Source organism: Abrus precatorius, unplaced genomic scaffold (assembly GCF_003935025.1).
Source record: "Abrus precatorius isolate BTA unplaced genomic scaffold, Abrus_2018 Scaffold4, whole genome shotgun sequence".
NCBI classification, from domain to species: domain Eukaryota; kingdom Viridiplantae; phylum Streptophyta; class Magnoliopsida; order Fabales; family Fabaceae; genus Abrus; species Abrus precatorius.
Window position 1 is genome coordinate 2,309,239 of NW_020874384.1, and position 12,660 is coordinate 2,321,898.

At 33.6% G+C, this 12,660-nt stretch overlaps 2 protein-coding genes across 3 annotated transcripts; one reads left to right on the forward strand and one right to left on the reverse strand.

Annotated features, from left to right (window-relative positions):
• Positions 1-310: 310 nt before the first annotated feature.
• On the forward strand, positions 311-2,924 carry LOC113865818 (cold-regulated 413 plasma membrane protein 2-like). The gene is made up of 4 exons (XM_027500589.1): positions 311-589; positions 1,386-1,493; positions 1,591-1,661; positions 2,081-2,924. Exons 1-4 carry the CDS (start codon positions 417-419, stop codon positions 2,332-2,334), a joined length of 606 nt encoding a protein of 201 aa, XP_027356390.1. The 5' UTR covers positions 311-416; the 3' UTR covers positions 2,335-2,924.
• Positions 2,925-3,172: 248 nt separating this feature from the next.
• On the reverse strand, positions 3,173-9,525 carry LOC113865810 (long chain acyl-CoA synthetase 2). Of its 2 annotated transcripts, XM_027500577.1 has the most exons (19): positions 9,250-9,525; positions 8,900-8,963; positions 8,467-8,556; positions 8,327-8,383; positions 7,861-7,909; positions 7,625-7,701; positions 7,126-7,162; positions 6,936-7,030; positions 6,655-6,819; positions 6,072-6,182; positions 5,896-5,983; positions 5,697-5,763; positions 5,544-5,619; positions 5,354-5,471; positions 4,842-5,087; positions 4,186-4,325; positions 3,838-4,020; positions 3,616-3,735; positions 3,173-3,375 (listed from the first exon to the last, which is right to left on the reverse strand). In XM_027500577.1, exons 1-19 carry the CDS (start codon positions 9,396-9,398, stop codon positions 3,328-3,330), a joined length of 1,980 nt encoding a protein of 659 aa, XP_027356378.1. In that variant the 5' UTR covers positions 9,399-9,525; the 3' UTR covers positions 3,173-3,327. The 2 variants fall into 2 exon arrangements, with proteins under 2 accessions (XP_027356378.1, XP_027356379.1); XM_027500578.1 differs by lacking the exon at positions 8,327-8,383.
• Positions 9,526-12,660: the final 3,135 nt, after the last annotated feature.

Genomic DNA, 12,660 nt, shown 5'->3' on the forward strand with positions numbered 1-12,660 from the left:
TAATATTATTTATATATTAAAAATATCATTTTTTTAAAAATATTTATTATTAAGGTTTTAAATGCATAATAAAAATTAAAAAAAACATTATATCATTATAGATGATGCTGAATTTTTGTTGCTTGTAGGAGTTTTCTTGAAACCTAAATAAAACGAAATAGAGAAAGCAAGAACAGCTGTCATACACTCATACGCCAGCTCATCCACATCCATATTATTAGTTTCTCCACGTGGCCTTTTTCAATTGGGTGGTCGGAAGATACCCACACTGTGTAACGTGCATATAATATAGCCTCGCAGATCCATCCATATGGTTATGCTATAAAGATTTGTTTGACTTTAATTTCATTCTCATATGCTGTTTGATTGCCATAAAGTAATCTTTGATTGTTATTATCTTCTGAGTACTCACTCCTATGAATATGTGGAAGAAGATGAATTTTCAAGAACAAGATGCAGTTCAATTGATCAATTCAGATTTCAGGGACCTGAGTCTTGCTGCTAATAAACTTGCCCAACATGCCATCAAACTCGGTGGCCTTGGCTTTGGAGCCTCTTTTTTCGGATTGATTGCTGCCATTGCTGCCGTGTACGTACTCTATACTACTTCTTTACTATTTAATTAAGCATAATGTTTTATAAATATTCTATTAGGTGAATATATTAAGAGAGAGATTGGGAAAAATGTTAGTCATAGATGGTATAAGTATTAGGATTTGATCATAGCAAGAGAGATAGAGAAAAATGGAAAGTGGTAAAGGGGTGTTGATGTTTTAATATTTATAAATTAGACTTGTTTAATCGAAGACTATACAGGTGATGGCTTATTACTTCCGTTTTGCAATTATTTAATTTCTCTGAAACTAAGCCAAACATTGCGGGGCGTTTGTTTTGTAATCCATGAACAAAAATCCCACCTTCATCACTTGCGCCTTATATCAGTGTTAAATGGAAATGTGGATTTCGTTAGTTAAATGAAAATGGAACAGGGATGATCCTGAGATCATAACCAAGCACCCCCTTGAATTTACTTTATGTTGTCTTTCAAGATTCCCTTTTGTTCTTCAAAGGGGTAAAGCATCCGCATAGGGAAGAACAAGATAGTTAATAAGAGGTATGATTTTCAATTTGGCCCACTTTAAATAAATTTTCGTAGAAGGACTTGAAGGAAAAATAAAATAAGATGATAAAATAAATGAAGATATTTTTACAAGTTAAAATAAATAACGTACTTGAAGTGTATAGTTTGGTTTTTTCTTATGAAAATCATTTTATTTCTTTCTGTAAGTGTTTCAAGAGAAGTTTACTTTGTACAGCAATTAGACTCAAGTTTTAAAAACTAGAGTTTTTCTGCAGCTTCGCTGATTGATTTAACATGTTTGCAGTTATTTGTTGGTTTTGGATCGTACAAACTGGAGGACAAATATTCTCACAGCACTACTCATTCCATACATTTTCTTCAGCTTGCCGTCCTTGATTTTTGCCGTCTTCAGGTCTCACTCTTTGTAGTTATCAAATTTGTACCGTCATTTTTATCTAATATTAAACTTTCTCTTAATTATCATTCTACTTATTTTCATGGCCACGCAGGGGAGAAATTGGAAGATGGATTGCTCTTATTGCTGTAGTATTGCGGCTTTTCTTTCCAAGTCGCTTCCCCGGTAGGATACACAATTGTTTACACTGAATTGGTAGAAATGTTAGAACACTCTTAGTTATTTATTAAAATTTGTAACAAATTATAAAAATAATATTGGTTTTATTTTTTTTCACTTTTAATTTAACATTTTTCTCATATTTTTATAGTTTTCAATAAATATTAATTAATATTAAACAAAGGGTGTTTAAAGGGTTTGCTTTTAGCACTCCTCCTATAGTGGTTAATATCGTAGTGTGTCTCCTGAATTCTTTTTTGGCATCCGTGATTGAACATGCAAGTATTTGGATGCAACCAAGTCAATATTTCCTTACTCACCCACTTCATATCAAAGTTATATATCAGTCTTTTAAAAGTACTAAAAATAAATGTGATGATGTAATATTGAGTATATTTAATAACCAATCATGATTGTTGTTGCAGATTGGCTAGAAATGCCTGGTTCTTTGATTCTTCTAATTGTTGTGGCTCCTAGTCTTTTAGCAGACACCTTTAGAGGAAACATTGTTGGGGTGATAGTATGCCTTATAATTGCATGTTATTTGCTACAAGAACACATTCGGGCATCTGGGGGCTTCAGAAACTCCTTCACTAGAGCCCATGGCATATCAAATTCCGTTGGCATAATAATTCTGTTGGTATATCCTGTTTGGGCATTGGTGGTCTGTCTTTTATAGGCAGCAGCATTTGGACTTGGTTTGCATGTTTGAATTAAACGAATTGTTGTCTCTGTCATTCATTTGTTGGAAGTTGATATCTAGAAATACCCTGTCATTTCTTTATTATTCACGTGTCTAGGTGGTTCGCATATGTAAAAATGTCAAATCAAATTTAATTGAAAAACTTTTTGGCTTCATCGAATGTAAAAAGCACAAGAAGATGAAGAGGATTGATGTTGTATCTTTCTAGCATCTTGTGTGTTCACAATCATGTATGATTTGGGAAATCGTTGTATTTTCACCTGCGGGATATTTATACAAATTTACATCCATTGTTGCGCTCTATTTTTTTACCTTCATGTTTTCAGCAAATGCAATCCTAAATACTTCAACAAGAGAATTATGAATTCCCTCTGAACATGAAAAGTCAATATGCCAAATAGAATGTCAAAATACCAGAGGTTTTCGGAACTTGCAGGGGTGTCATGAAAAGTATAGGAAGTTTGAAAGAAGTTGCAACATTTTATGTGAAACTTTTTAACTTGTACTAGTTTTATCTTTATCACACTAGAAATGTAATTTGCGCCATCTTTTTAACCTATCATTATCAACGTATAATCGAGGCATTTTTAACATGCATAAGGTAAAAAAAGTACAGGTTTAGCATTACCCTAATCCATTATGTTCTTATGGTTAAGATTATTGATTAAATGAGAAATCAAAACAAACATTTGGTCGAAAGAAACAATAAAAAGAGGAGCAAAAACAGATGTTGCAAGGCCCACGAAATGTCTAGCTTATCAGAATTTCGAATTAATATTATTTTGTAATCCTTTTAAGAATGGATAACTGGACATACGCAGTTGCTATTTCAATATACTATAAGTTTTGTTTATAGCTTTTCACTGCACTCAATACGCAATGAACCTCAAGTACACAAAATTCAAATGGATTCTGAGGAAACTGTCAGGAATCTGGATAATCGCATATGAAATTCCCGATTGCCATTATTCACACTATCGTTGTCTTCACTTCCTTGTATAGTTGATCAATATTGTCCTGTAAATGATGGCAAAGGGTGTTAATTTTATATAATAAGTAAATAAAGCACTCCAACATCTCATTGAAATTATCAACCATGTTTCCTGATTACTCGAAAAGTGATGCACATTTTGGTACAAACCATGAATCAGACTACTAATTCAAGAATATAAGGAAACAAATATGAAATAAATTTGTGCTATGGAGTGAAGTAGACAGTTACTAGTTACAATGTTGATCAGAGAACATGAGACAAACCTTATAGTACTTAAGCAATTGCGGTCTCTTCAATTTGAATGTTGGAGTTATTAGATCTCTCTCCATGTCAAAGGGATTTGGTTCCAAATGAACTGCTTTTAGCAGCTCAAAGCCTTTAAGCTGAGAGAATATCAATAATGTCAAATCTCATCAGCAAGTCAGAATATAGCTTAACACCAAAAACTAAATGCATGCATGGAATTGGGCATTCTAAATACATACTTGGTGTTTCTGACCAGTGCTGTTGAGCTCATCCAAAATGTATTTTCTTGCCTTCAGATTTTTACACACAGATTTGAAATCATCTGTAGAGTTATGCTTCACTGCCCAATCCTCAAGGACCTGTCTTTCAGGGACCACCACTGCCACCAGAAAAGATTCAAAACTGTTTCCATAGACCCAAATCTGCATACAGAATAAAAAAGTTACATTCATTGAATTACATAAATATAGTAATTGAGGTACTTGTAAGTTCACTTTACCACATAAACGAGGCATTCAACACAAATGCAATATAATTCACGTTTCTCTAATTTTACAGAATGTTCCACAGTTGAAGCAGAAATATACCGATGTTATAAGGGGGCACCGCAAATACTTGTTTTCAATATTCTCCACAGCAACATATTCTCCTTGAGACAATTTAAAGATATTCTTTTTTCTGTCTATAATTTTCATGGATCCATTTGGCTGCCATTCTCCAATGTCACCTGTAATGATTTTCTTATCAGTCCAAAACACACTGCATTTTGAGGCAAATTAGCAACTTTAATAATCCATATGCAGTATGCATGCATAGAAACAAAAATGGAGAAAGTCAAAAGTTCATGACAAAATTCCAAACTTGATCTCCTTTGTGCCCTCTTCACTTGGATTCCAACATTAATAACAACTGTTAAACTAATTCTTATATTAATGTCTTTTCAGGCTGCTAAATTTTCAATAAAAATGCCCCTTGACCATTTCAACGTGAGATTTTACACAGCATATAAGGAGATTACCAAGTGCTTAACAGTCCATAAAACTCTTCAGTAATCCATAAAACTCTTCAGTAAGTGTGTGTCTCATTCTCTCTAGTAGCAGTTTACAGGATCCTGAGTGGTGCCTAAACGACTAGGAATATTATTAAACTATCCAAGTGGAGAATCCTAATGAAGCTTGGAAAAAGGGAATTCTGCATTGACACAGTTGACCACCACTTTATTCACGGCACCATGAGGACTTACCTGTATGAAACCAACCATCAACCAGAACCTCTTCAGTAAGATCTTGACGCCTGTGGTAACCGGAGAATAAGGTATTCCCTCTCAGGCAAATTTCTCCACGGGCTTCACTGGAGAGTGCATCATATCCCATCTCTGGCACAGATTCAAGCCTGGCCTCAATGGTTGTCATAGGGACTCCAACTGTTCCCATCATAGAAAACACATTGCTTATTGAAGTGAAACACCCGCCACAACTTTCGGTAAGACCTGTCACATCGAAATGATAATAACTTCATATGGTATAATTAAATGGCATACACATCCATATAGACATGCGGATTAACAAAAAATCATTACAACAGAATGAACTCAAGAACAAAAAAAATCAAATAAAAGGAATGCCAAAGCCATCATACAACAGATAATAGAATGGAACCATATCTTAAAATTTAAAAGTTGAAGAGTCATCATCAAATTGACATAATACAATCCCTCTGCACTTTTTTTAGCAAAAATATCAGAAAATATCATACCATATCCTTGTGACAAAGTAGCTCCAAAGGTGACCCTCAAAAACTCCTCCACGTGCCTAGGCAAAGGAGCAGCTCCTGATAACAAGAGACGAATTTGTCCACCTAATGCTTGTTTTATCTATCCATAAAATCAATATTTCAATTTTCAAATGACTTTCTGAACAAGAAACACAGTACAAAATGGAATTACCTTATCAAATACAAGCCTATCAAACATAGGTGCTGCTTTTTCTTGGGGAAGACCCTTCTCCAGATATCCCAACTTGCTGTCAGTAGATTTTACATTAGTTTGCACTAGGATAGAAGACTATAAAATGGTAAGGTGTCTGGTTGAAATACATACTAGTTATATGCATACTGAAACAGTGTTCTTTGCAGTGTTCCTCCTGATGAGATTTTGCTGTTGATACCTTCAGGCAGAAAGCTTATCGTCAATGCTTATTGGACATGTAGTTAGTAGCATGGAGCTTAAATTCAATACTCAAAACATTATAGTGCATGCCAAGATAATAGCAGTAACACAGGAAGCATTCTAGCCTTACCAGCATAAACACGGTCATAAACTCTAGGAACGCCACAGAATATAGTTGGTTTCAGTGCCTGAACATCTTCCATTAAGAACCTGATATCCTGTGAGAATTAACATGAGAAAATCCATGAGATAAAACATTAAAGAATGAGTCTGAACTTAATAATAAGAATTGAATTCAAAACTTACGCCTTGCCAAAATCCAATTGAGGAGCCCTTGTAGATGCAATAGGTCTCCATTATCTGGTCATATACATGAGCAAGAGGAAGAAAAGAGAAGTATACATCGTCTTCTGTTCCCTATCAATAATAAACAGCATATGTTTCAAGTCAGCGCTTATCATTACATAAATATTACAAACTTATACTGTCTTTTACCTCATTAATTTATCCTAGAATATGACTAACACATTTAACACGTATCTCAAGGGGATTGATGAGCTTTACTTTCTGTAGCATAGTGTAAAAAAACTTTATTAAGCTCGCCATCCATTGGTCTAATTCACGGAAAAAAGATATGCACACGTGTTGTGTCCTAGCTATAAAAGTAAGGTATTGAGAACCATCTTATTGTGAGAATGACAAAAGAAAAGCACATGGAAATAAATAGGAATTAAAACCTGAATATTATAATCACCTTGGACAATTCTCACATGTGTATAAATAAAGAGAAAAAAACACAAACCACAAAGCCAACAAAACATATTTCGAGGGGAGGGGGTGGCATATTTTTCGTAAGCTTGAAAAAATATATAGGAAATTAGTGAGTTACCACTTTGTCAGTTAAATTAAGTATTTGGTCAATAGACAACACTTCAGCCATGAAAGCCTCATTCTTAATAATGACCCCTTTGGGTTCGCCTGTTGTTCCACTTGTGTACATGATTGTGCAGATGTTAGTCTTACTTTTTAATGGAAGGTCCAAATCCAGATTTCCCTGGGGAAATGAAGACACAGTATTCAATTTAAAATATCTCTCACAAAACTCAATCAAAATGGTTTATGCTGTTAATTATAAACATCAATAGAAAATTAGAAAATCAAGGTTCCTACCAACTGGAGAAATTCTCCCCATGAAAAGCAAGATGCACCAAGTTCCTCAGCTTCATTCTTTTGTGTGGTTGAAATATTACCAAAACTCACAATAGCTACACCATTCAATTACAGAGGCTGATTACTATCAATAAATGGAAGGACTGTTAAACCAATAGAAATGGAGCCAAAATATAAACATTTGACCTACTCTTAAGAGTTGAACACCTATCAAGACATGACAAAACCTGTGGCAGCAATCATTACTTCAGTGGAAACGTGGAAGGAAAAACAAACAAGAAAGAGAGATACTCAATGCTGTCCTAGATGATAAGCTAATCATCTCCAAGAAATTCATTTAATAAGAAGTTACAAGAAGTACAGTAAATAATAGTATAAAAAATAGGACTAGCAGATTAGTAGTATGTGAAACATTCTATCAAATTTAAAAAACAACACCTAATTTTAAGAACTGTACTAAGCAAGTGTTTAGAAAATAAATTTATGTAACTCAATTCAAAAGCTTCTAATGACTTAACTCATACAAAATTTGTTAGTAGGCATATGTTGAAGGTGCTTAATTTACAAGGAATCTAGCATCCAGAAAAATAGAGGAAAAGAAAAACTTTCAGACAGTTCATCCTGCTCAAATAAAAGCGCCTTAAAAAAACAACAAATGCTTTTGCTCCAGGATATATGATAGAACTTACAGAAGGAATCTTGTTATCCTGCACAAATGCTATTGAAACTTCACCATGGTTTATGATAAACTCCACAGCATTAGAACCTGTTAGGCACAAATTTAAAGACATTTTCTAGCTGAATGACAGCATTGGTGTAAAGACACATGACAACCTCTCTGAGTTCCCAAGTTCTTTGAGGAAACTTTTGAAATAAATAAAGGCAAGCACATTGAGAGTGATTGGAAAAGGAAGAAAACACAAACCCAAGGTGTCATATAGTGGGACATATGTTACTGCATAGCCATTGCAAGCCTGCAAACAGCATAATTGAATCAAGTCACTGAAGTTCCATTGGAATAAATAATAAGGATAATCTATAGTATAGTAATAAGGTATAAGCCCATTTAATGTTAAGTGAAGAACAGTAATACAAGCAAGGTTATATAACTTTTTAGTTGCTTTATCATAGCTAGTAACTAAAACCAAATCCAAATGCTAGTAACACATTCTTTATAATATAATCTTTATCATTTGATGAATTTTCATGTAGACACCACTAAATATCATGAGTCCACTCTCACTAACCTGAGTCTATGTCAAAGAAAGTGTTATTAACATTTTTCATGAACCAACCAAGTTACTACGGAATTTAATTTTGTCTCTAATTTAACATACTCAATTCCTTAAGTGCAATTTGCCATTTCCCCTTATAAAAACAAAGTTCTGTACCTGCATTGCAATTATCCATTCGGGGCAGTTGGACCCATATATGCCACAACGGTTTCCCTTGTGATATATAAAAGCACAAGTTAAATTAATTACATATATATCCAAATACATAGTATGTTGATAGAGCAAAGATGGGTTACAGGATTGACACCACTGTTCCTCATGGCGGAACCCATTCGGATGGCAGCATCATAAGCCTCTTCATACGTGATCCATTCATAGGGACCCCCCTGCAAATTCAGTTCAATATTCACATGAATTATCTAATTAAATGAAAAACAAATATTTTTTCAATGGGTAGTAAGCTATATGTCCAAAATCTATATGGGTCCACTCCTTCTGTGTCATTATTAATTTTTGGTCCACGTCATTTTTTGTACTAAGGCCTCACTAATCAAAATATAACTAAATAAAATTTAAGTAATTTTTATATTTTAAATAAAATAACAAATGAGAAGCTAAATTACGAAAAATGGATATAATATGAGACAGATAAAGTCTAAACTAGAAATGCCAAGCTATTGTGAGTAAGAAATAATGAATAAAACAAAAACAAGAATTCAAAGTTGCTACCTTTGAATCGGTTTTTTGACGTCGACCCAGCATTGGCTTGCTGGGGAACCTCCTCGTAGTGTCCCTGCATAGGGAACCATCAAAACTGCTAAGGATGGATTGTCAAACTCCACTATACTACATTGTTTGCTCAAATTTATACAGTTTGGTTTATCCAACAATTGGTCTATTCTCAGTTGGTTAGGCTTTGTGCTAATAATGCGAAGTTCGCAGATTGGAAAAAGGCCATTTTTATTTTTATTTTAGTTTTCATGCAATGCCTTTGCTTAAATGTCTACAACGTGTGCAATGCAATGAGGATGAAGCCAACATTTTTTCCATCTGATGAAAAAGATAAAGATGGAAGTTACCTGAGGAAGTCCCATGGAGAATCTAAATGAGAAGGCAACTCCATTAAACCATCTTTGGCATAAATGCATCTATACACAGGACCTGCTGATGGCTTTTCATGAGTTGCTGGGCTTGCCTCCTCCACCTTCACAGTGTATACCTCAGCCATTGTGATGGTCCAAGATTAACAAATGGCTCTTCTTTGTATCTATAAGCCTTTGAAGTCATATATTTGGTAGATGAATTTAACAAGACATGGCGTTAAAAGAGTTAGTTGAGCTGAAGCAATAAATTTAGAGATTACGTTTTGGATGAATATGTCAACAATTTTTGTAGCGGTTTTTTTATTATCCTCTTTGTGCGGTTTGTGACTTTGCCTGTTTTCAGCAATGCACCCAACTTCAGCATTTATTTTTGCTGTCAAAGTTTGGTGGAAGCTGCTTTGCCTTTATATCATGCACAACTAAATTTCTTTTGTTATGCTATTCTTTTATTTTATAACGAAATTAAAAACAAAAATCTAGTTGAGTTTGGATGCAGTGTTTTCCGAGAATTATGTAAATTTTTAATAAATTTAAAAATATCAAAACCCAAAAAGCATCCAAGCTTAATCTTAATCTTAATCTTAATCTTATGATATTAATTAAGCTTGCATAATGTTAAGTGGTTACTACTATTTAGTGATGCTTAGTAGTATGTCTAGTATCTAAAGTTGGCAAAATGGATCATATGAAGAGTTAAGTTAATTTTGAACTAGAATTAAATTTAGACTTTTTTCAGATCAATTCAAGAGTTAAGTTAAAAAAAAAGCTATTAAACCTTTAAAAAGAAAACTTTTCAGACATATCTTCAGAATCCTATAGCATAAACTAATCACTGTCAAACTAACTTCATACGTTCACAATGGCATGTGATTAGAAGCTAATTAATTGTAGGTTACCAATACAGGCTCATTAATGGTCTCAGCTAAAGCCACTTTGCGGACCAATAATGCAGCACCCTGCATCATCAGGGTAATATTGGTCAACAATATTAAGGTGCCTAAAGTCTCATTACTGTCATGCTCATTGTTCACGGCTCACGCATTGACTTTGATCATCCTGTATTTTTCAGTTTAAGAATTTTATCAGTATAAATATCAAGTCAAACCTTTAATTATTCTATATTTTTTCCCCAGTATTTACCTCTTGTACGTTTTGTCTCTTGTATTTTTCACCATGCCTTTCCAAGTGGGGTAACAATGAATTGAAAAATGTGTCGATAAACAAAATGATCTATGGAAAAGCAAACCAAAGTATCATTGGCTTACACATTTCCAAATTCCAAAGCAACTGATTCAGCTAGTTCACCCCAAGGGAAGTTTTTGTAACAAAAGTTATTATTAAGTGCAAATTCTACCCCATAGCCATCTTAATGTTCTAAGCATAAATACTCCTTAATCGAGTACCCACAGCAAATAAATTTGTCCTTGTGTTGGGGTTTCTGAGAGTGGTTCCAGGCCTACCTAGACATTGGATAGAAACACATTTATTTTCTAGGAAATCTAAATGGATACATTTAACTTCATAGTATTATTTCGTGAGCACATGATGTGGACCCTTTATCAAACGTCTATGTCAAATTTTCTAATGCTATGGTAGAATCATTTTGTGGATACTAAAAACAGGAGCAGATCAGGTGAGTCTGCAAAAATTTTGAGGGTTGAAGTGAGTTATTTTACATTATTATTATTATAATGTGTGGCATAGATATAAAATTTTAACTAGTAAATGATAAAACATTAAGAAACTCGAGAATTTACCTTGCCAAATTCGCAGGCAATTGAAAAGATAGAAGAGTAAACTTACTTAAATTAGAGCTTGACGGACGAACAAAACTAAATGATGTTTTTTATTTATGTTCTACATTTTTAAGGAATCAATCATAACTCAAATCTTTCACAACAAACAAATAACTAAAAGGTTTTACTATTAATAAACGAAATTTTTATTAAAATTTAAGGTAAAAATTTTAATTGTATTTTTTAATAAAATACTTTTCTTTTAATGATTTAATAAAAAAAAACATAAAACTCATACCTAACTTTTTGTGCTATATTTAATGTTCGATGCAACTTTAATATGGCATGTGACCCCTACAGATAGATATTACAGATTTTTGATAATGTAACATGTTAACTATATGTCAATGCATGTTTTACATATATATATTTTTTGTCAATGATGTGCTGATTTACTTGGACCAGTTTGAAATCTAATGGGCCGAATTGTTGGCTGGAAACTCAGAAGTGCTAGGTTTGGGCTTGAAGACAGATGCTGAAGTTGATGGGGAGTTTGCATGATAGCTCCATAAGTTAACTACTATTGCTAATTATGGGTAAAAGGAAAAACAAACCAAAAAAGCTACTACTACTATTGGTTGCCAAAATGTCATGGAGTGGACTATGTCAATAGATCTGTTTTGTCAAAAAGAGAAAAATAAAATGGATTTATGTGAGTTTACCTTTTGAGAGAGTCGACGTAAATTGACAAACATTGCCATTCAAAGGCATGAGATAGAATTTGTGGTACACAAAACGTTGCATCTAAACATCAAATTACACTTAATTTTTATATACAAAGGGCTCCACATGCCCATTCCTATAAATTTTCAATGTCATCCACACCTCCTCAAATTTTTTACCTAGAAAGAGAGATGAATGATTAAGTATGTAGCGATTTACAGTTAGTTTACACCATTGAATTGCAAAGTAAGAAGTTCATTGCTTTTTGGGTAAAAAAATGTTATATCGTCTTACTGATTTATTTAAATGAAAAAATATATACAAGTAAAGAAAATAAAAATGATTGTTAACATAGAGACATTATTGACCTCAACACTCTTTATATATATAAGAGTGAGTTAAATGGAGGGGCATTATTTCCCCAATCCCCATGAGTTAAAAAGAAATGAAGAAAGTGGAAATGGGAGAAGGCATTGATCAGAAAAGATTCCAAATTCAAAATCTTATAAATGGCATTAATTATGTGATGATGAAAAGAATTCACAGGCAATGTTGCTTGTCAGCATACCCAATGGCACAATTAATGCCTTGCGTCTGTGGGCATAAGGCTAGAGAGTCACCACACAGCACCTGCGCCTAGGTCACTACTCTCATATTGCATCTTTAAATCCTTCCACATGGGGGGGTTTCAGTTTCAGTCGGTGGCACAAACAAAGGGAAATTACTACTACAAAACTCCAAAACCCCTCATCAAGACCAAAAAAACACACCCCATTTGCCCAAAAGCTTCTAAACCCCATCCACTCCTCCACCCATTTATAAGCTTCCTCTTTCAAACCCTCTTTCCTTCTCTCACTTCTTCTTCTCAGTGTGAAAACTGAAAAATGTCATTATTGTTATTTTTATTATTATTGTTTTCCAAAGTGAG